This window comes from Myzus persicae, unplaced genomic scaffold (genome assembly GCF_001856785.1).
Source record: "Myzus persicae strain clone G006 unplaced genomic scaffold, MPER_G0061.0, whole genome shotgun sequence".
Taxonomy (NCBI): domain Eukaryota; kingdom Metazoa; phylum Arthropoda; class Insecta; order Hemiptera; family Aphididae; genus Myzus; species Myzus persicae.
The window spans coordinates 213,629-238,869 of record NW_019101438.1 but is presented as its reverse complement, the minus strand read 5'-3'; the positions used below and the strand labels follow the sequence as shown (position 1 = coordinate 238,869).

General features: G+C 26.7%; 2 protein-coding genes across 7 annotated transcripts in view; both read left to right on the top strand.

The window, feature by feature from the left end:
* The window catches only part of LOC111029083, a 33,245-nt gene extending 25,333 nt beyond the window's left edge, over window positions 1–7,912 (top strand). For 4 of the 5 annotated variants that reach the window (XM_022307929.1, XM_022307931.1, XM_022307932.1 and 1 more), the window contains 10 exons: window positions 105–241; window positions 300–412; window positions 476–616; window positions 5,013–5,306; window positions 5,413–5,591; window positions 5,682–5,945; window positions 6,062–6,262; window positions 6,702–6,912; window positions 6,990–7,416; window positions 7,746–7,912. In XM_022307929.1, coding sequence (XP_022163621.1) covers window positions 105–241; window positions 300–412; window positions 476–616; window positions 5,013–5,306; window positions 5,413–5,591; window positions 5,682–5,945; window positions 6,062–6,262; window positions 6,702–6,912; window positions 6,990–7,416; window positions 7,746–7,858 — 2,080 coding nt within the window. In that variant the 3' untranslated portion in view covers window positions 7,859–7,912. The remainder of the gene's footprint in view (window positions 1–104; window positions 242–299; window positions 413–475; window positions 617–5,012; window positions 5,307–5,412; window positions 5,592–5,681; window positions 5,946–6,061; window positions 6,263–6,701; window positions 6,913–6,989; window positions 7,417–7,745) is intronic. The other variant, XM_022307930.1, reaches the window with a different exon arrangement.
* Window positions 7,913–18,311: 10,399 nt separating this feature from the next.
* On the top strand, window positions 18,312–23,108 carry LOC111029077 (MAPK regulated corepressor interacting protein 2). Of its 2 annotated transcripts, XM_022307924.1 has the most exons (6): window positions 18,312–18,623; window positions 18,699–18,869; window positions 19,156–19,316; window positions 20,496–20,546; window positions 20,770–20,820; window positions 22,998–23,108. In XM_022307924.1, exons 3-6 carry the CDS (start codon window positions 19,175–19,177, stop codon window positions 23,066–23,068), a joined length of 315 nt encoding a protein of 104 aa, XP_022163616.1. In that variant the 5' UTR covers window positions 18,312–18,623; window positions 18,699–18,869; window positions 19,156–19,174; the 3' UTR covers window positions 23,069–23,108. The 2 variants fall into 2 exon arrangements, with proteins under 2 accessions (XP_022163616.1, XP_022163615.1); XM_022307923.1 differs by lacking the exon at window positions 18,699–18,869 and having other exon boundaries at window positions 18,314–18,623.
* Window positions 23,109–25,241: the final 2,133 nt, after the last annotated feature.

The window sequence follows — 25,241 nt, the reverse complement described above, 5'->3', positions numbered from 1 at the left end:
TAAAATTATGTTCTACAGTTTTTATAAACTATATATTACTATTATTTTTACTTTTTAAAACAATTATGTACAACTATCAATATTACTTAAAATTTATTAAATAGAGAAAATTTGGCAAATGATGCATACTTATTGTCACAAATGGACAATGACCAATATGTTCCAATATGGACAGTTGCCAATTTTAATCAAGTAAAAAAATTGACTAAAGACATTAAGCTGATTACTGAAGTATTGAGAGGTAAATTTTGTTTTTAATATTTTTAATCTTATAGTAATTAACAATATTCCTTTATTAGAGTCACCAAATGTGCAAGTTGATGATGAAGGATTAAAAGTCCGTCCAAATCACAAACGTTGTATTGTTATTTTGCGTGAAATTCCTCAAACTACTCCAATTGAAGACATTAAGGTTTGTTGTCAGAAGGCTTATTCTGTCATTCTTTTTAAACTCATTTATTGTTTTTGATCACAGGGATTATTTGCTGGTGAATCATGTCCTAAAATGATATCATGCGAGTTTGCTCATAATAATTCATGGTATATTACTTTTGAAAATGATGAAGATGCACAAAGAGCATTTTTGTATCTTCGTGAAGAGGTTAAAGAATTTCAGGTTGGTAAACATTTATTTGTAAAAAAAGAATATATTATTATTAGTACCTATATTATTATGAATCATTTTTGTCATTGATTATACCTAAACACATGCATTTGATATTCTTTCAATATTTTGTTGATAAAAATGTTCTTTATCAAATAACTTAATTATAAAATAACCAATGAATTCTCAAAAAATACAATGTAAGTTAGAAAAAAAAATGAATATAATAATGTTATAGTAATTTTTTAAGTACTTAAATTATTGAAAATTATCTTATGCATTATATTATAACTGACAACAAAAATTAATCTGATACACTAAATATCAGATGTATACTCAACGTCTACATAAATAGTTTATTATTAAGTTACTTGTGATGGTAATTTATCGCGTTTTATATTCTTCACCCTTAGAGTGAAATTGGCTTAAATATACACCGGGATATTACAGTATCCACATGCTGTGGGTTTATGTATAAGCTGTGTTAGTTTGTATATGTGTAAATATTAAAGTATATCATCCAAGTATTGTAATTTATAAGTAAAATTTCTGAACTGATATTTTTGTTATGTAGCAATTGACTATTTAACGATTAAGTGTTATTTTTGTAATGGAATTATCATGTGTTTTATTTAAATTGAAAATTAATGTGTGGCAAAATCTGTTAAGGGGGCAAAAACATTACCTGTTTTAAAAAGTTATTTAGGCATTTTATACAGCAATTTGATTTGAGCTGTGTTACTGTATGAGCAGTGAATGAATGTTAGTGTATAATTCGTAAAATTTGTTATCGAGAACTAGACACGGATGGCTCAACACCCGCACATAGATTTCCAAACGTTATAGGCACATGTCAATGATACAAATTTTATCATATATGCACCATGATATTCAAATGACAAAATTGAGAGACCTGACTTCGACGGATTTTAATTGTGAAAATGGATATTAATTAGTCGTTGTGTTTAGAGAGTGGTCAAAGGGATTTATTTTATTTATTTAAATTCTCTTTATTTAATTTATTTAAAGATATCGACAATTCTAAACATAAGATTTTGGTATTTTGTATATTTAAGAATGCAATTCATTTTTGTAACTATGTATAATATCCACTGTATGCTTTAGTAGAGTTGTTGAAGATTTTCAATTAGTTTTCAAAATTGAAATCCGTCAAATCCAAGGCCTATGGTTATGTCTACCTTTTGCCCTGTTTCATATGATTATTTGTAACTGGTCCAGCCCCCTTAATAATTTCATCTTGTTGATTGCCATTATTTAGTATTATGTCGTATTGACAACATGGTTAAGCTACAGTGAAATTTTTGAAAAAAATATACTTCTATTGTAAATGAATTACTGTTTAAACTCTAAAGTAATGTAACTTGACCAAATAAAAAAAAGTAACTTAAGAATGATAGTACTGGTAAGCCAGTGGCGTATTACTCGGAGTTAACCTATTCTGGAATTTTGCAATTATACCATGTTGTTCATATCATGTTCCAAACTTTTTAAAGAAAAACTATATCAAAATTAGATAAATATCAATGGAATAATCCAAGGTCCCTTGATTCACAAACTTCAAAGTTTCTCAAATTCTCATAGTAGCAAAAATATGAAAAAAAAAACAGTACATACAGATAGTAATTTAAATAATAATTTAATCATAGCAAGGGCTATGGTACTCCGATACTATCAATTTTGAATAAATTTATTTTGTATTTTTTTCAAACCTTTTAGGTGTTTTGAATTCCTGTTTTAACATCTATTCTATTTTAAAAAAACTGCAAATTAACAATTATATGTTTAAAATGTGTACATTTAAACTTCATTCTGTTAAATAAAAAATAATTTGGTGCTTATGATGATAATTATTTACACTTTTATGAATTTAAGTGATTGTTTATTACATGAACTACCAACAGAAGCATTGTTCTTATGACTAAATGTGTATTAATCATAATTAATTAAACAGTTTTTCTGATTTACATTCAGTATAAGTTTTATCTTCTGTTTCGATGGTCTACTTGACCATGTTAATACAAATACTAATACTTAAAGTATTACATTAAATTTTTATTTTTGACAATTTTTGAATGCTTGTGAAGTAGATATTATTAGTTTATAAAAAAAAAATGTATGCTCATGATGATAATATTTCACACAATATGAATTATAGTGATTTTTTATTACATGCACTACCAACTGAAGTATTACTTGGAATTTTTATTTATTTATGTTCTAGCAAATTATCAGGTTAGTTTTGAAATCGATTATATTTGTGAACAATAATTAAATGCTTATAATGATAATTATTCACAATTTAATGAATTTTTAGTGATTGTTTATTACATGCACTACCAACTGAAGTATTAATTTATTCTAACAAATTGTCTGGATAGTTTTGAAACTGAGTCTATTTATTGAAAATAATGTAATGCCTATGATGATAATTTTTCACACTTTTATGAATTTTAGTGATTGTTTATTACATGCACTACCAACTGAGGTATTATTTTGAATTTGAATTTATGTTCTATGAAATTGTCTCAATAGTTTTGAAATCAATAATATTTGCAAACAATAATTTAATTCTTATGATGATAATTATTCACAATTTAATGAATTTTTAGTGATTGTTTATTACATGCACTACCAACTGAAGTATTAATTTATTCTAACAAATTGTCTGGATAGTTTTGAAACTGAGTCTATTTATTGAAAATAATGTAATGCCTATGATGATAATTTTTCACACTTTTATGAATTTTAGTGATTGTTTATTACATGCACTACCAACTGAGGTATTATTTTGAATTTGAATTTATGTTCTATGAAATTGTCTCAATAGTTTTGAAATCAATAATATTTGCAAACAATAATTTAATTCTTATGATGATAATTATTCACAATTTAATGAATTTTTAGTGATTGTTTATTACATGCACTACCAACTGAAGTATTAATTTATTCTAACAAATTGTCTGGATAGTTTTGAAACTGAGTCTATTTATTGAAAATAATGTAATGCCTATGATGATAATTTTTCACACTTTTATGAATTTTAGTGATTGTTTATTACATGCACTACCAACTGAGGTATTATTTTGAATTTGAATTTATGTTCTATGAAATTGTCTCAATAGTTTTGAAATCAATAATATTTGCAAACAATAATTTAATTCTTATGATGATAATTATTCACAATTTAATGAATTTTTAGTGATTGTTTATTACATGCACTACCAACTGAAGTATTAATTTATTCTAACAAATTGTCTGGATAGTTTTGAAACTGAGTCTATTTATTGAAAATAATGTAATGCCTATGATGATAATTTTTCACACTTTTATGAATTTTAGTGATTGTTTATTACATGCACTACCAACTGAGGTATTATTTTGAATTTGAATTTATGTTCTATGAAATTGTCTCAATAGTTTTGAAATCAATAATATTTGCAAACAATAATTTAATTCTTATGATGATAATTATTCACAATTTAATGAATTTTTAGTGATTGTTTATTACATGCACTACCAACTGAAGTATTAATTTATTCTAACAAATTATCTGGATAGTTTTGAAACTGAGTCTATTTATTGAAAATAATGTAATGCCTATGATGATAATTTTTCACACTTTAATGAATTTTAGTGATTGTTTATTACATGCACTACCAACTGAGGTATTATTTTCAATTAAATTTTGTTCTTACAAATTGTCAGGGTGTTGAAGGTTTGCTTGAAGATTCAATTTTCATTGTGTCTATATAAAATAATTCTGTCTATTATGATATAATATAATATTATGTTACTATAGTAGTAGAATATTTTGTTATGTTTGCTTTTCAAACTAATATTTTAAATAAAAAGTTGTGATAACAATTATTCAGTTAAAAGATTAATTGTTTTGTTTTTTCTACTGAATTAAATTATTAGTGTTTATAGAAGATAATTATGTGTGAGGATTTAAGAGAAACAATTTCTTTTTTGTAGTGCACTTAAGTCTGAGCTGAAATTTATTTTTGAGTTGGTAGCAAGCTAATCATAAATGTATTTTTAATTTTTGGATTTTAAACTGTGGTTAAGGATAAAAAAAATGTCCATGATGTTAATTTTTTACGTTTTACAAATATAAGTGATAGTATATTGTTTATCACTATGTATTCCCATCTAAAGCTTGGATAGTATACTATAGTATAGGTGTTTAAATATTTTATTCCAAATTAAGCATTTGCATTTAATAAAGATTACTACTGTTTAATTCTCCTCTTATATATATTTGATAGATTTTTGTATAATTTGGGTAAGATAGTGTTAAACATACAGTTTATATGGACTGTCAATATATATAGTTTAATAATGTTCTTAGATATAAATTATTCATTTTTAAATTTAATTACTTTAGGGTCGACCTATAATGGCACGTATCAAAGCGAAGCCAATGAATCGCATGGCTGCACCAATATCACCTGGCGCTGTTGCTGGAATTCCGGGTATCAAAACAGTTAATGGTTTTAGAACTCCGCCAATGCAAGCTCAACCTATCAATCCATATATAGATCAAGGTCCAGGTGTCACACAATCGGGACCTCCCGCACCACCCCCTCAACATCCTCAAGCTGCCAGATTGTTTTATACAAATGGAGGTCCAGCTCAATATGCTCCAGTCAATTATGCTGCTGCTAATCTGCAAGTATATGTAAGTGTTTCAAAGTATTTTATCTTTTAAATTATTTTCTAGGAAAATATGATTGTTTTTGAATAGTTTTTTGGTTAGAATATTTATGTTGAATGTTATTAATAAGTTACAGCAGCAGCAACAGTCTCCATATTATCCTACAAATATGATTCAACATTGGGCTCATCCTGCGACAGGCGCCTATTACACAACTGATCTTAGTGGCATATTTTCTGTGAATGGATTGGCTCCTCAAGGAGCTTTTACTAAACCTCAGAATTCAAGATATAATGTTTCACGGGCACCGTAAGTTTGATTATAGTAATCTACTTATTAATAACATTATAATTATAATTTTTTTTGCAATATTTATACATTTAAATGTATTTCTTATAGTGGTCGAACCAATGGAAAAATGCGTCATAATTCTGTTGGTGGTAGTGAATATTACCGAAGTTCAGCTTCGGATAGTGGTTTACCATCTCGTCCTGGAAGTTACACATCAAATGGAAGTCTAACTAAGTCATCTAGTAGTAGCGGATCATTGCATATTTCCAATGCAACCAGAAACTATGTTGACAATCAAGATTCAACTGTAGTTGATAGACAGTCTAGTGGAACAATCAACATCCCAAAAGATCCTACAACATTGCCACCAAGGTATTCATATTCTTTTAACATTGATATTTTATTCATCTAAATAGAAAATACTAATATTTTGAGCAACATTTATCAATTGATTTTAAATTATTACTTAAATTTTTTTTCTTGTACAGATATAGGCGAAGGAAGAAAGACGAAGAAGTAGGACCAGAAGTAGTAACCACAGGTACTATACCTCAGCCACCAACTGGTAGTTTTGATTTGGCTGCTGATGCGTTCCCTCCGTTACCACCTCAAGTTGTGTCTATACCACACCAATCACCAACTTCATTGCCCCATGACCAGTTATCACCTCGTATTAACATTGATCCTAGGTAATTATTAAAATGTATAGTTAGAAACTTAAATCAATTTTGTATAAATCAAGTCAACTGTTAATTTTTTATCCTTTTTTTTTTATAATAAACTGGGATATTTTGTTTAAAATAGATAGCTATTGAGTTATTTTATGTTGTACTGAGAACTTAAAACCTTTTTTAAAGTTCTATCTTATGTAAGTAACTCAATTTATATTTAAAAATTGATTTCCCTTTACGACAACAACAATTTTCAAAAATAGAGAAGAAAAATTATTATAAATTTGTGGTGATAAATTATTAAGTTAAAGGCAACCTAATATGGGGTAAGGTTAAAAAATAAATTTTTTTTTAGTGGGATTTCTTTTTTTATTACTAAGTTTGTTTGTTTGTTATAATATTATATTATACTTCTGGTTATACTAGCTGTACTATTATTGACTTTTTGGATTTACAGGATTTCTGTAATTTCAACTTCGAGTATTTCAACAGTACTGTCTGAACCCTCTGTATCTAAGACTGATGATGATATGGACCTAACTGTGAATTCAGAGAGTCTACCAAATGGTTTACAAACAGTGCCTCCTGTTGGGTCTGTACCTGTGACTGCAATTGTTGATGACATATCAAATATGTCTCTGAGCTCTATTAATAATTTGCACCCAAAGGTATTTGTTAATCCTAATCTTGTATTAATGTTTTAATAATAGACTAAAATTGTTGATTTTATATTGTTTTATTATAGGTTCAGGATATTGTTACGACTTCGAATTCTATAATAAATCCTACGGATAAGACTGTAATGCCAGCGAAATCTGACATGCCACCTACTACGCCTAAAGCCAATGGTACATCTCTTAATACTAAACCAACTGTACCAAATCATAAGGCTGCTTTGCCATCACAATGTGCTTGTGTCATACCACAACCACCTGCTACATTTTCTGCTGATATGGCCAACAACAATCCTGTTCTTAATGGGAATGGTTCTCCAAATATTGGTCATAAACTAAGTTATGCACAAGTAGCACAGCATCACAAAGAAAGGAATGAGAGCCATATCCCTACCATTATCACATTTGGGCAATCTCCTATTGTAGAGGAAGAAAAAAAAGATGAAACCATACCTGTTGTGATTCCCCAACAATCTAAACAATCAAACCTTACAGCAGGTATAGTTACCACATTTTTAATATAAATTTGATTCAAATGGAGTTACTTAAATCTAAAGTGATATATTATATTTCTAAGCATCCATCATGTCTTTACTACACCTCATATTCTTTTTTAGCTTAATATATACTATGTAGAATTCATAAATTTATTAAGATCTAATTTAAAATTGTTTTTTAGACAAGTTATTGTTTTTTATTTGTGCAGATAGATTTAATAATAAGCTATTAACTATAAGTAGTAATTAATATTCAAATTTAAATCTTTATAATTCTCGTAATAATTAATCTATGTGTTCTTGATATTGATTTAATTATATTCATTTCAGAGGGCCTTCAAACAAATCGGTCTGGTAAAGGACACAGAACAGCAAATAGTGAACGGGGAACAATACCCAGGAAAGGATCATCAAAATTCAATCGTACTAAGTCTCCTAAGTAAAATGTAGATAAGGCCAGAGTATTAGTTGTGACTCAACTTATAAATAACGGTTCTGTAAGTATTAAAATCATTTTGACCATCTCAATTTAGTTTTAAAATATTTTTCCATCACTTAAACTTGAAGTGTTTGGTCCTTCAGTAAAATCTTTTCTTAAATTAACCATACATAATACAGAGTGCTTGATTTGGAAAAAAATTAAAAAGGGTACTCAACGGATGTTGAATGAAAGAATGATGTTCTGCACAAAATTAATCGTCACATTACTGTGAGTGGTTTGCACCCTCCCAGCAACAATTTCACCAGAACATTATTAAATTTGTTTACATATGTTTAAAGAAAACACTTATTTTTGAATTATCTTTTTAAAAGCATAAAATCAAAAAACTATGCATTAAACAAACAAATACATGTTCTTATAAACAATCCTTGTTTTTGTTTTTTGCATAGATCTAAAGTTAACTCCATTTTATAAACTCATATCATGGCAAATTGTACGCTCTGAATAATTCATTTAACTCTGTTAAAAATATTTTTAAATGCTCATAGCTTGCTTAAAAATTCTAATCTAAGACACAAAAAGGTCTACTGGATAATATTTTTGCTTTTAAATTTTATAATAAGTCTATGCTCAATATGCTCTTCTATTATACATACCTGAGTTGAATGGATTATTCACACTACAATTTGCCATGTTAAGCATTTGTAAAACTACGACTGCGCTTGCAGGTGCTTCCTCTGCATAACAATATTTCGTATCACTATATTTAATAGTTTTAAAGAATTTTAACAATCAATTTTGTTGAAGGGTTTTTCGTAGGTACAATGGCTTTTAGACTATTTTACATTTAAAAAACTGAAAATTTACTAATTCACTAGTAAATATTCCTTTCCGGAGGTTGTTTCAAAAAAATAGAAGGGCTTTATTACTACGTGCCCCCAAATCAAGCACTGAAAATATTGTTAATTCCTTAGCACCTACATTTTTATAAAAAGATGTAAGATAAGACAATTAAAAACAATTTAGTATCATGTAAATATTTTTATTCCCATATCATCAATTAAATATATTATCATGTTTATTTTTTAGTCACAACCAAACTCCTATATTGTGTACATTTATTATAATCAACTTAACTTAAAAGCACGAGGTCATTTATGGTTAATTTTTCAGTATAAAAACAATTCACTACAAGTATGGCAAATAAGTGGAAGGATCCGGACAGTATCGACACACAAATTGTAACATTGTTTTATGCTTAAATTGATAGGCTTAAAACAACAGTGATAGATAAATATATCCCCGTCCTACTGTCATTATATTCTAATCAATTTGTCCAAATTATTATGTTTATTGTTAGTTTTTTTACATAAGTCTAATATCTTATGATTGTTTCCTTTTATGAAAAACAAAAAATGCATAAAACAAAACAACTGAAACAAAACTCCTATATAGATATATTATATTCATATATATTTATGTTTATGTATATATTAAAAGATTTAAATAACATAACTGTGATAAAAATTATACATTAACATGCATTAGTTTATATTTGTATGTCATATATTTATATATGTATATATGTGTGTGTGTATATATATATATATATATATATATAAATATCAATTTGAATTATTTGTAATCATAATTTGCATTGACATAGCATAATTATGAATTACTTTGAATATTAACAAGTAACTATTATGTTTCAACTTAATTTATCATTAATTTCCAATTATGTTATTACATTTTAGTAAGCTTGTAATATTCTTAACCTCAAGTTATCAGTTGCATTGATATTTATTTTTTGACATTATTTAATAAATGTTATTATAAGTACTTATACATTTTTTATATGTATAATAAAAAAAATTGTGAGTATTGACTGATTGGATGTGAACAAAATTTAAAAGCTTGAAGTTATTACAAAGAGGGGTTTGAATTTTCTTTATGTTTGCTTATCACAGTGTTGTTATATATTTCATTAATTGTTTAGTTCAGATGATTTTTAAATTACACAATGCTTACAAACAAGTATATTTCTATTATTTATACTTATAAGCAATGTTGTTTTGTTTTGTCTTTTATTTTAACATTACCATGCGAGTAATTTTATAAACATTTTAATGTATGCAATATTATTTGTATTTCACACTAAATTATATTAATTTTTATTGATTGTATTATTTTAGATGAAAAAATGTTAAACTATCCCATGAAATGATATGATACATTTGTCACCCACATCCGTTAATCGACCAATTTTATTTATTTTTTTGTTTTTTTTTTTTTACATTCTTATTTAACTTTTTTGTTTTTAGTTTAATCCTTTATTGATATTTATAAAAAAAAATATGAAATAGAAATGAACGAGTTCTAGCAATATAATAGAACAATGTTACAATATTATGATAAAACGTAATAAGAGGAGGACATCAGGTTTTTTTTTAAGTAAAATTTAATTTATAATTTTATACCTCTTAAATTTCATCTGAAAATGTTTTCAAATTTAAATGAAAGATAAAATAATAAAAAAAATATGTTAAAACTAATTTATAGTTAGTAGACTAGATTTTTTTTAATTTTTACTGAGGCCATGATTGCAAATGGCCAACAATACAATTTAATAAATTGAATTCAATTGTATAGAATATAGTTATCTTATATAATATAATGTAGTTAAATGTAAATTATTTGATGAGAGTCATCTGTTTGGGTTTTTCTGTCTTATTATTCTATACTATACTTACATCATTTTAACGCAATACATTTTGCATACTTAAAACAACAAGTTTAAAATCAATCAACTTCAGATTAAAATAACCCCAAAAAATGAATTTAAATTGTTAAACAAGTCATAATTCAAAATTAGCTTGATTTTAATTTTTACTTGGTTGTTTTTGCCCAATTAGCACAAACATTTAACGAAAATGTTCTAATCCAAATCTAACATCAGTCTTCAAGAATGATTTTCAAATGAATTCTGTATGCGAGTATTTGTTTTAAAATATGTTAAATGAGTCCATAACTACTTTATTCATTTGGTTTCTTTTTATTACTAACTTTTTGGGGTATTCATCGAGTCATAAATGTTTGTTTTAGGATAATTTCAAAACTGTATACTGGTCTGAAAAATATCTTCAAATCAAAAAACGTTTTGCATAATTTGCCTTTTTAGTTACCATAATATTTGTCATTTAAATTTGCTAACATTTAAACATAATTTAAAAATAAAAACACTTAATAAATTGAATATAAAATTATCTGGTGTATATATTATGTGTGTGCTCTAAAATAGTTGCCACTGGAGATTCTATTCATTTTCATTGTTCAATGAAAAACTAAAAACAACAATATATTATTATTATTATTATTATTATTATTATTATTAATTTATTATTATTATTTTGTTTATTGTTACATAGTGGTTGATACATTTCGCCAGTGTATTGTAATGGCCATATATGTGTTATGTTTGTTGTTTATTGTTTTAAAAATAGAGTAGGTATATGGCTTAAATAAAATATATAATATGAAAAAATAAGAAAAAAGAGCTCATAATGGAAGCCCCATTAAGTATTGTTTGTTTGTTTTATCTTTTTTGTTTTTAGTTGTTTAATTATTTTGGGTTATATGTGTTATTTATAATCTTCATTTTGAATGTCTCGATATTGAATATTATTAAAATTTTACATTTCAAGAACATTTTAAAATGTAATTAGTTGGAAGGATACTGGGATGACATTTTTTCTTTTGACGAAATGTATATTTTTTTATTAATCATGTATATACTTGTTATTTTTTTTTAAATACCTAAATAGCTAAATAATTAACATATATAAATATTTAAGTGGAATTAGGAAATAATTTCCCTTAGTACTAGTCACGGGAGGCTAATATTGATAAATATATATTTATACATACATGTCTATACAATGTGTGTTATCTTATGGTTTATTTATTAACTGATTTTCCAATCATTAATTATCTGATTTTTATTTCCTTAAAGAAAACAATTATGTAAGATATTATTGAATATTATTGCAGACCTATAATTGAACCATAATATTTAATTAATACAAAATGTAGAATAAATTATATCATAGTTTGTTTAAATTACTGTAATTGTAATATACCCTTTAAAAATGATATCTTATTAAGCATAAATAACTGCCCTGGTAATTCAATTTTTTTATGGTCTTATGACTTCAATCGATACATTTGAGTCTTTATCATTACCATTAATAATGATTACAAATGTTAATACAAGCGCACAGTGTTTTAATACAATTTCAAAGATTTCTTGTAGTGTGGTTTGCTTGATTGGAAAATTAGAAATTCTGTATAACTTGATGGCTATCATTCAATTTCTATCATTTTTTTTTGGGCCATGCCCTGACACAATTTGTATATCAAAATATGTATTAATGTATATTCCTTCCTAGTCGAAGGAAACTTAAATAAAATAAAAAAATAAAAAAAATGATTAATTACTTTATAATATTTTTTTAATTTTAATTAACAGAAGGATTTACAACAGTTTGAAATCATAGTTTTTGTTTTGTTGAATTTTTATTTTCTTTAGGTGTCAAATGTATATTCTTTTATAGTCATTGAGAATTATTTGCAAAAATAAATGAATATCGAAGCTCAATAGTATTAAATTATTATTTCTTTTACTTGCCTTGATGACTTGTTTTTAAATTATTTAGTTCCATTATTTGTTGTAAATGTTTTGTTTTGTAATTTAAGTGAAATTTACTAATATATATTCAATTTATTTATAAATATATAATATTTTTAAAAGTATACTCTTTGTTATCATTATACTATGGTAATCAAAAATATTAATTCCCAAGGTAGACTACTTCATTAATAATATTTAAGCCTATGGTGCATACTACATCATAAACCTAGTATCTATTTCATAAAGTGGTTTTCTAATTAAATATCATTTTCGTTTTAGCATATTATCATTATTATAAACGACTATTGACATTACCTATTTAGTATTTATGTAGGCCTTCCAGGTTTTTATATTATATAGAGTTAACAGCCAGCCCTAGTATTCCATATTGTTAGGTATATATTACTCATGATTTTATTATAACTCCCCTTCTGCCAGATTTCCATCAACCTGTACTGTTGTGCCTAATTCCACTGTTTTTGTTACAATATTATATAATAATAATAATCTTATAAAAACTGAGTGTTTATTGATCATAATATATATTATTAATAAATTGTTACATGTGAATTCAAACGGTAACACGATGTACAGTTATAATAATTATAATTTCAAATCGCATTAACGTTTGAAACCAGTTGACTGATCCATTTATTTCTGTTTTAATCGAAAACTATTTTAACTTATTTATATTTATATTTTTTAAAAATTCGTAAAAACTATTATTATACTGATAATTATAATAATATGAATATTTAAAAAAGAATAAACGTGGTTATGTAATTGTTAAGGTGTAAATAATAATATGTTCTTTCAAACTGGATTTCATGACCAACTAGTATGAAAAAAAAAATTTTAAAAATATATACATACTAATAATTAAAGCTTTATTTAGTTGTGTTTTTCTCCTCTTAAAATGGTGTGCGGTTCATCTCGATGGATGACGTACAAATTTATGTGTTTAATGTTCATGGAGTCTTGTTTGATTTGGAATTTTTGTGATATTTGATTATTAATCTTATAAATACATACATTATAATATATAAAGAAAAACAAATAGCAAACCTTGTTTTATTGTATTTTATCATAGATATGTATAACAATTATATGGTAATTGTACAATAATATGTTTTTATATTTTTTTTTACCCAATTAAGTTTTCTATTTCCTTTAACTTTGTGTACCTACTACCTAAACGTCTCATACCTAACCTGACCAGAGTTATGAATCAATTTATTGTTAAATTGAAATAATACATAAAATTATTAGTTTATTCTGTTTTTCCCGTAGTAAAAATGTAATACCTAATTTAAATAAGTAGAAGTTGTATTGCTTGTTCAAAGCTAAATGTATATTATACATAAATAATTGTATTTTTACACACTTTTCTTAACTTCGCTCTCATGTCTGTTTGTCCGTAATCAAATCTTGCGCGCTCGATTTGTGGCACTTTTTGACAATCCGTTGTCATTTTGGGACACGGACCTCCAGGTAGGCGATGACGGTTGTGCAAAGTCATCTCCGAGGAAGTAAAGGTACGAAGGGTTTCTCTGGATCCCCTTATAGCAACGGATTGTTTCCACGACGATAAATAAATATAAAATATATTATAAAAATATAATTGTAAATATTTCAGGTATTCACAGACATGATAATATTCTATTAAATTAATTCGAATCAATTAAAGTTTTCCGGTTTTCATAAATTTTACAAAACAGTAAGCATATGATGAGTTTTACATCAATGGTCGACGCTATCAAGATATTTTATCTATCGACGCTACTAAAATGAGAGAGACAATCACTCAACGCAAACGACGGCTGGAGAAAGCTCGTAATAACAGGGATAATGAAGGTCGTATTGTTAAACGAATCAGACTCGATGCTTACAGCCAATATATGAGGCAATGGAGAAGTGCCGAAACAACAGAGCAGCGCCAACAACGATTACAACTCGATCAAAAGCGACATTCACTGCAACGTACAAATGAGAGCCTGGAAGAACGAGAAGCTCGCTTACTGCCCGATCGGCAGCAACCTGAAACAAGCAGGACATAGGTACCGGACGTAATGGTGGATATTGGCGTGGATGGGATCCACCTGATCAAGCCAAAATCATTACAATTTCCAGCATAATTCAGTTACGGAACTGCCGAGCGCTTTATGCTGCCTTTAATATTAACATGGGCTTCAACAGCCCATAAAATGCAGGGCACCACAGTCGATTATGCTGTCGTTTACTTGGGACAGAAACTATTCGTTCAAGGTCAAGCGTACGTCTGACGTCATCATTAGCAGAGTTCGTAGCCTCGATGGACTACGTATCGAAGAATTGGACGCTTCAAAAATAACGGGCAAGACATTCTGTAACGTTGACGCTTTGGATGAAATCGACAGAATGAGACAACATCGTCCCAATATCTCGGAAGCAATTGTAAATGAAGGACAATAAATTATAAGTGGGTACTGTAAAATAACAAAATATATTATACACATAATGATCTCATAACGAAATTTTTCAAAAAAAAAATTTCAATTTGCTGTGGCAAACAAAATAAATGTCTTGTCATAAGTAGTTTGATTCTTTTTATTAAATATAAGAAATTTGTTTCACAAATATATTTTTTAAACGTTTAATAAAAAAAATTAACTTTCAACTAAAAAGTAGAAAATAAAAAAATAAAAAAATATATTTTTTTTAAACACGCTTCTATAAAAACATATTATTTAAAAAAAATAATTTTCTGTACTTAAAAATAATGAAAAATTTAAAAGTGTGTGGTGCATCATACAAAACATTTAAAGCCGAGCTAAGTCTCACATACACTTCTTTGTTCTATCATGTTTATAAGATATAGTGACTGGGAGTATATGTCAAGTGTAAGAGCACCACACACTTTTAAATTTTTCATTATTTTTAAGTACAGCAGTACAGCAAATTATTATTTCATAAGTACAGATCAATATGTACTTCAAGATGTAGAAATGAACATTTAAATATTCTAGCCTTAATTTAGTTTTACGACAGTTAAAAATTCAATACAAATTACTCATTATATATATAAGTAATAACTAGGGGCCGGAATTATATTCTTTTAAAATAGCCAAAATGAGATGCTAATATTCTTTAAAAATCATAAAAAATATAATTTTTTATTAATTTATTCACTTGAACTAAAAATATGTACCTATTTATACGCAAAATAATAAAAAAAATTAATATAAATAGGTATATACTAAAAAATAATGTGCAAAATAATACCAAAACATAGGCACATAATAAAGAGAATTTTGTGAATCAGTAATCATCATAGGCGGGGAAAAATTATCTCTAAGTTGAACTTCATCCATTCAAAACTAGCTATGTTTTTCAAAATTATCCATCGATTTTTTTGGTTGAAGTCGATCAATTTTTTTAAAAATATTATTTCCATTTTTTCCGGGTTATTTTTTGAAGTTGACCAATTGTATTTTTAATTAGATTTGTCGAATCAACAAGAAATATATTAGACTTTTCTAACCTTTTGATCGATGTTTCAATAACAAGAAAAAGTGCCTTAATAGATATTATATCGTTTTCTATGGTTTCTAAGTCAAAAGCTGTTTTACATTATGTACGGACTGACTGGACGATTTATCTTGAAAAATTCTCAAATATGCAAAAAAAACTTTTGCCCTTAATTATCCGGTTTCGTGATTAGTGAAGATTTCCAACCCCCGTCTTACTGCATAGGCTCAAAAAAAATATCCAAAAGAATATAATTCCGGCCCCTAGTCATAACTTAAGTGATAAATATTTGTTGTTAGTTTCATTGTTTTTAATTTTACCAAATATTGACTAGATTATCCTTCCGACTTGGTCTTAGAAAAATTTGATCCTTGTTTTAAAATTGGAGTAGTCCTTTTTCAAATATATTTAATCTGTGATTTTTAAAAAATATGTAATAACTAATAATTATTATGGTTTGGTATTAGCAAACTAGTGTAAGTCTTAAATTGAGGATACTATAAAAATAATTAGAAAAAGCTCTAGTGATTAGGTATCTCATTGCTAAGTCACAGATATCTCTATAATGGCTATAAATTTGAATTCAATGATGCTTAGTCATTGTATATAAATACACCATTCTGAGCATAAAGACCTAAAGGAGTAAAGGACTACAACATTTACACAGCTGACATTCCCAACTCCGAAAACACACTGATAGCCACTTACGCCGACGACACGGCAATCCTCTCATCTCATTCCGATTCCACAACAGCATACCAAAACTCCAAATTCATCTTGATAATATTTCAAAATGCTCCGCCAAATGGAGAATAAAAATCAATAAACACAAACCCTTACACATTCATTTTACTTTAAGAAAAGCTGCACTTCCTACAATCTATTTTCAAAACAATCCAATCCAAACCACATAATAGGATAGGTACGTATCGTAGTATACTATTATTATATATTATAATATATTAAAGTGGTTGGTGAGGCCCATCTATTCTGTGGCTCGATCTGCAGAAACGCTCTGAATGTACATACATCGGCCACCGTTGATACCTAGCTCCCGGGTGGGTGACCAGTGACCACCTAGGTTTTAGCAACAATGCCTTGTCACACATACAAAAACGTGTTCCAACCAATCGCATTGGTACCTCACACATAGTACGAGACTAATGACCTTGGTAGTTGAATGTTTAATTCAAATAAGAAAAAAATATATATACACATATGATAGGTATATAGGTAATAATATTTATTATTTTCCAATACTATGACGGGGACACGGGGTAGATTATTATACTTGTACGGCTGGTATGTGACGTAATACGTATGAGTAGCGCTGTTACAACTCTAATTTAAAATAATATGCGCCTGAATCGTACTGCAGGCCAATATGGTTAAAATGACATTGTATCAGGGAAGTTTTTACTGAATACCCCTTTTACGGACTGTATAATATTATATGTATTTATGTATAACTATTTTATGTTCAACAAGAACTCAAACATATTATTATCTAATATTATTGTACAGCGGAGCAGTGGCCACCGGGGGTCGTTTCCAACCAAGACATTTTTTCCGAAGCAAACCTGCAGCGTCGGAAAAACACCGACCGACGATAGGTATTATACAAAACATGCACGCGTGTATTGTATACTCTAACAATAGCCAATAATATCTAGGGAAATCTTATGAAAATGCTCATCAATTTGATTTCAATGAATCTATAAAAATGCTAGGCGAAAATTTGAAATTGACTAATAACTAATAAGGGAGCCGCATTTTAAACTCACAACTGTGACGTCTACATAGATAATATAAGTTCTTATTATTCTTTCATTGTCTATGGACGTTTAGAGTTTCTTATAATATCACTAACGGTACAACTTGTAGGAGTGCAGTTTACTTCCCAAGCGATCTTTTAGAATTTTTTTTTTTTTGGAAATGTTAGTATTTTTATGCTCAACGTGATGGTGGACTTTACCCATCTTACTTACTTTTAATGTTATTGTTAATAAGCCACATACAACTTAATAAAGGTTTTATGCGGTTTGCCTATTAACATTCGCTGCACAGAATTATTTTAAGAATCGGCCTCTTTAGCGCTACTGGCGGACAATGCCGTTAAATTACGACGCTGACTGCCGATGAAAGGCCACCTAGATCCCACTAGTCATATTTACTCACTACACCCGACACCCGCGTATTATCTACATTCTACATCGCGGTCCTGTCCATGACAAATTAAATCGTGGTCTCATATAGTATATACCGCGGTCTAGTCTGGCGTAGCTATATTTTAGCATTATAAATTAATATATTATCACTTTGATAGTGTCTGCTTCTGCTATTATCGTGGTGCTTCGCTCTCGCAGTTGACGTGAACTTTTCTTTTGTTTTGTTTTTGTTTTTCGTGAAAATATTTCGCAATATTATTATATTAATATAATATATATTTTGTTCCACATCGCTTAATATTTTAACATTATTGTATCATCGTAAGTCATAAACCATAACCCGCTCAGTCTTATATAAGACTTACAAAAGCTGTTCAAAAGCCAATGACACAGATTACTGGGTAAGTTTTCCTTACGAACCAGTAGCCCATAACAAAAACAACGGTGTAATAAATATTAGCGATACTACTGCATAGACTCAATGGACTGCAAGTAACCGGTCGCATACGACACGAAGTGTCATGGAATGGATCGTGTTCCAACGGCGAGTATCGTCTTTAGGTGGATAACCCACTCGTTCACCTACCAGATTCAATCAGCGTACGCGTGGCGTTAAGTGAATACAATTATCGTGGCGTGCCTACAACGTATTAAAAATTAAAATCCAACAGTTTTTAAAAATTATTTGTCCCAATCGTGTTGTCCCCCTAGCCCCCACCCTCGGATGTCATCATTTCTATTTAGCTACACTGCGTTTCCTTGATATATAATTCCCCCTGACAACTATATAATAAATCGGCCTAATAATAATTCACCTGTTTTTTCTCAATCCAAAAGTATTTTTAACATTGCACCATAAATGTTTACTTTATAATTTCTTAATATATTTCAATAAAATAACATTATTTATTTGATCAATTCATTACATTTAAGGGTAAATAATACATCTATCATGGGCCGTCGTTTAACTGGACCGTCTGCTAGGACTCGTGATGCACAACCCCTTCCCATATCAACACAACATAATTCATCTTCAACAAATGATCGAAACAATTTATCACAACATGATGAACTTATTCATTTTGTTGGTGGTTGTAAGTATTATATTTTGTATAAAATAATATCTAATAGAGGTATATGCATAATGTGTAGCTCCATGTATCTATAGTTTAGGTTATATTTCCTAACTCCGACACCTCCCAGTGACTGAAACATCTTTATAATTAATTTGTTTTTCATATAGTCTTGAATATTATATTAAGGGATTTGGAAGCAGTCATTTTTTGTCTTTGTCTAACACATGGAACATAGGAATTAAGACATGTTTTCATTCCATCATACTAGATAATTGATCTCTAGTGAAACAATAATAATTCTAAAAACCAATTTGAATTTTTTTCAAGTCTACTTGAGATCGACTTTCCCAGATTTTTATTTTTGTGGTTTTAACTTCTCCAAAAATTTAAATATTTTATTTCCTTATTTAGTATGAATTTTTTTTAATATTTAGAGGGATAAAATAAAAGTGGGAAATTTGATCTGAAGTAGACATGGTGAAAAATTCAAATCTTTTTTTAATTTTCTCATCACTTCAATAGATCAATCAGTACATTGGAATGTTAATACACCAAATATCCTATACTCTATATTATGTGTTAGACAGAGACAAAAAATCACTGCTTCCAATCCCCTTAAGCTATAACTTATCTATAATCTCATATAAAACTCTAAACAAAATAATTTTAGACCTTATTTATCGTAGATCTGTGCTATACTATTATACCTTCGGTTGTATCATTCATTTTTATATTACTATTATATTACTTGAACACCTATGTTGAAGTTGTGTAGGTTTTTAAAATTGTAGGTCATTAGCAAAGTATAATTTTTTTATCCTTAAAAATATAACACTTGATAAAGAAAATAACATATTATAAAACAAAACCAAATCATCTTGTATACTTATTTTTTAAATATATTATTTAAGTTTATTTTATGCACATTTGCGAGTATTCTTATAAATTACCTATAAAAACATTTAAGTTCTATAACACATAATCTCTGAATAATCCTATGTACTTTCAAATTATATTTTATTTACAAATATTATTATAATTATTAATTTCACTTAAAACGTATTACATAAACATACATTTTTAACTACAATTTTTTTAAACTTAAATCAAAAATAATTATGTTTGGGTGTATATTAATAATACATTGAGAAAGAGTTATGCCTTCTAATTTATAATTTGTTATTACTAATGTTTTAGCATGGAATGTCATTTTTCAAGAATATCAAAATGGATGCCAAGGATCTAACGGTAAGTTTCTTATCCTTACAAGTTATTAAAATTAATTAATTATAAGGTTACTCGTTAAATTAAGTATCTCCATTCAGGATAAATATAACTGTATAGGTACTCTTAATACACATATATTTATTAATTTTCTTCTATATTAAATCTAAATGTAAAAATTTATAATTTAAAATAATGACGATTTATAATATTAAATATACCATTTATTTTGATCTATAATTTTTAGGTCGTTTTCATATACAGTTCTATGAAGAAGGAAATAGTGATACATTAAAAGGTATTATGCTTTAATTTTATTTAATAATATTTGTATTTCTTTATTGCTTATAAAATTAAGTTAATGATTATTGATAAATTATAACACTATGGGTATTTATATTAGAATGATTGTTATTTATAACTTAATGAGTCAAACTTGCAAGTTTGTGCAATTACATATGAATCTTGTTAAGTAGTATTTGTTATAAGGCCATAAAAAATACTAATTTGCTTAATTTTTGTGATAGCAAAATTTGACTGTCCTACCTAACAATTAACCTCAAACAGACTTAAAATAATATTTATTTTCCTAGTACTTAGTTTACCTAAGTCCAATACTCAAGTATGCTACCTTGCCAGCTGCCACTTACACAACTATATTGCAATGAGACATCTGTCTTATCAAGCTATTGCCATTTCAGTCCTGATGTTTGATGACTTAGAAATTGGTGTTAAAACATCATAATTCATTATAATATGTAATTTTATTTTTTAGTATATGTTACAAATATATAAAATACATACTAAAAATTAAAAAACATAATTAATACTTGAAATTCTTAGACCCGGTGATTCACCAAGCATGCTCACTTTCTTTCTTTTTCAATAATGCAGTTAAAAAATCTGATTTTTTAAGTTTTTAAATATACTTATGACCATATTTGTAAATCCTTGAACTTATTCGTACTACTTAAGAAGATATAAACTTCTGTTTTCAAATTACAACCCTTGTATTATACAGTTAATTATTTAGCTACTAATTTTTCCGACGTATAGAAATATACATCTATTTTATATTTTTGTTAAGCCATTTTTAAGGGCATTATCCTTAATATTAAGCATAATAATAGAAAAACTACCCTTTTGAATTTTGAAACGTTTTGATCAATATTTTTAAAAAAATATCTACTAAATAATTCAAAGTAATAAAAGGGGGTTCTCATTTTATAAACAGTCATTTGTATCACCATATGACACTCCTTAAGTAGTCCAAAACATCTCAAGAATTTCATAGCGAGTTATATACATTTTAAAATTTTAATATTTTTCCGTGCTCTGTAAAATTTTCTTTCCATTAAATAATATTGAGAATAACATAATATGGATTTTTCTGAATGTAAATGTCAATATTTTATGAATTTAAGGCGGAAGAGAAATGTTTGAATGTGAAGTCCCTTTAAGTCTATATTACAGTCATTTTTGATAAATAAATGCATGTATATTCAGCTTTTGTAGTACATGAATAAGAATTTAACTCATAAGAATAGCAAAGTATGAATGTTACTTTTTATGTTAATATGTAGGTAATATTAATAATAACTGCTCACATCTTATTCAGATTGTAAAAATATTTGAATCATCCAGTTAGTATTAAATGAAAATCGTGATTTGATTAAATGGTTACTAATTTGTTTACCTTTTATGGTAGGGGAACATGTGCCAGAAAAATAATGCTTACTGTGGTATTGGCACAGTGACACTTTCAAATTTAAATTTGTAAATTTTAAAACAGCCTTCCTTAAATGAAATTGGCATAATTCCTAAGATAGCAAAAATATTTTTAATTGTTGTTGTTTGTGGTATAAATATAATTAGTATGTATAATAATTGCAATGATTGAATTTGTAACTATATATTTGCAAACTGAGGTCTTTTTAATGTCAGTATTTGATATTTTGATATTGGTTCTATTAAAGTTATTAAACAAATTAATGCTTATGATAATAATTTATATAATTTTTATGAATTTTATTTGTTTGTATTACATGTACAACTAAAGCATTGTTTTATGACTTATTATACATTTCTTTTAATCAAATTTTTCTAATACATTCTCAAAATCTGTCTTATATGTCTATATAGACACGACCATAGTTAAGTTTTGTACTTGCAATGCATATTTATTAATAAACAAAGTATAACATTTAATTGTTATTATAATTTAATTTTAGTATTCATTGTAAGTAGATAATAATAATTTCATAAATTACTAATTTATGAAAATAAAAATTGCATAATATATATTTTTTGAGCTGGTCTTAAGTATATAAAATATCAGTAGCTGTAATTTGATGTCTTGGTGTATGTGTTAAAATGTTTATTTATATTATTAGTGCTATGTTCAATAAATATTTATTAATAAATAACAATCTTTTTAGATAGTTAATAAAATGTTTATGCTTTAATTTATTTCAGGTTTTAAACCCTTTGATCTAGAAGCTTGGTGGGGAAAACAAACCATCCAACGATACCAACAACGTTCCTAATGTTATTATGCTAATAAATTGTGTTGTATTTTTCAGTTAATTTTTTTTTCCCAATAATTTAATATACTAAATGGCTTATGCCTAATATCTTGAAACTGACAATTAAGTTATACATTATTATCTGCTATCAGTTATTAATTATCAACTTCATGCAGGTATGTTCTAAAAATGTATGACATGCCATAATATTTTTATAATTAAAAATTTTATCATGATTGGCAAAAAAAAATTAACTAGTATTATTTAATTTAATCTTTCAAATTAAAATATATAATGTATATATATAGATTTTGATAGTAGGGATTAAAATATATATTTATCTCCATCAATAAATTTGACATTCCAAGTAATTGGATATTTTAAAGTAGCGTGTATATTCGTTATTATATATTTTATTTTTATTATAGTATGACATTATGTTTCATCTACAATTTATTTTATTTTAAATTATTATATGTGTTTCAATAAAATACTTATAATTTAACGATTATTATTAATTTATCCATTACTATTATTTTAAAACTTAGAAATGTCAATGTTCTAGTTAACAAAACTTTATTATTACTATATTATTATTTATAAATTATAAAATATAATTTTTTTCACATTATTATTGAGTATTCAACCAAACCAATGTAGATAATTCAACATTGTAAATTGTAATAATTCATTAAGTAAATCAGTAAATGTACTTGTAATCATATAAATATGTAGTTTTATATTTTATACATAATTTAGCGTTAACATAGTTAATATATACCAACATTCTTCTAAAAAATGTAAGTATAATCAAAGTTATCATTTTTTTCTATTTAAAAAAAATATATTATTTTATACTGAAATTGAAACTTGTGTTTTCCTTATAACATAATATTATGTTTTGTTTTTGAAATGTTGACATACCTACCATATTATATATATATATATATATATTTTAAGAATTAATAAAAAATAGTTTTTTTTCTCATTTGGTTTTTAAAACAATTTATGGAGTTATGACATTCATGTAATATTGTTAAGATGTATAAAAAGTTATAAGATGTGATTTATATATGTCATATAATATATTTAAAAAAAAAATTCCTCTTATACTGGTTTAAAATATTTATTATTATAAATAATTCATTACTTAATGAATTAGAGTTCTATTTCTCTTGATTCATTTAATTCTTAAAACTTAAAACTTTCAATATATTATTGACTAATATACCGAATACTAATGTTTGAAATATTAAATTGAATGTACTTATATAATTTTATTAAATATCGTTAATTGAAGAAAGAAGAATGATTACACTTAAAATCCATACCTATGCTTAATTATGCTAATTATTAAACTGGAAGTAGGTATATAAATTGAAACAAATTACTTACCAGTTGACAGTTACCCATATTTTGACAATTGACTTATCTGTTTTCTTATTCAAATATAGATCTACATTTTTATTTTTTTTTTATGATGCAAACGTAATAAACACTTCATAGTTATTTGTTTAGTGATACAAATATTTATGTAATAATGCTTTGATTAGTGCAATCTATAAGTTTATGTTAATCTAGGTGGTCCTACTGATAATCAGCTCATTAAACCATATAATATTATGTGGGTACTTCTTGGCTAAGGCCAATGTCAAGAAATTGATCATTAAAAATGGTATTGTGGGTAATCTTAACTTAAAATGTATGCTATCTTTTTCTTTAGAGACTTCAACATTCAACAACAAGTTTATCACCTTGGGTAGACATATTGATTTCATGTTTGTTGTAGCACAACATTAGATGAACATAGAATATTATAGATTCTGTCAATAGGTGGGCATGCCTACCTATAATACCTAGTGACTAGTGTATTAGAAATTAGTGTGCATCATTATTGAATTATTGAAGTAATGACTGGGACACTTCATGTGTTTTTACTTTTTGTACCTATACATTTTGCAAAACATTTTTTTAATTTGTATTCTAGAAATTCTCGAGGGCCATTGCTCTGTGTTTTCTGTACAGACACATTAGAAACAATATCTATTAATATTGTAGGTAGACAGTATTGGTGGCCGATCTCGTTATTTTTTTTTTTAATTAACCTACCTAGGTATAACGATTGATTGGACCGGGGTAATGGTATTTTTGCGGTTGACGCATTTAATTTTAATAACTACTACGCAGTTGTAGT

Bases quoted from the DNA above. Each gene is read 5' to 3' on its own strand.
- LOC111029077 (XM_022307923.1), top strand. The intron at 19,317-20,495 runs GTAAGTATTATA...CTAATGTTTTAG, and splicing joins TATTCATTTTGTTGGTGGTT to CATGGAATGTCATTTTTCAA. The intron at 20,547-20,769 runs GTAAGTTTCTTA...TATAATTTTTAG, and splicing joins TGGATGCCAAGGATCTAACG to GTCGTTTTCATATACAGTTC.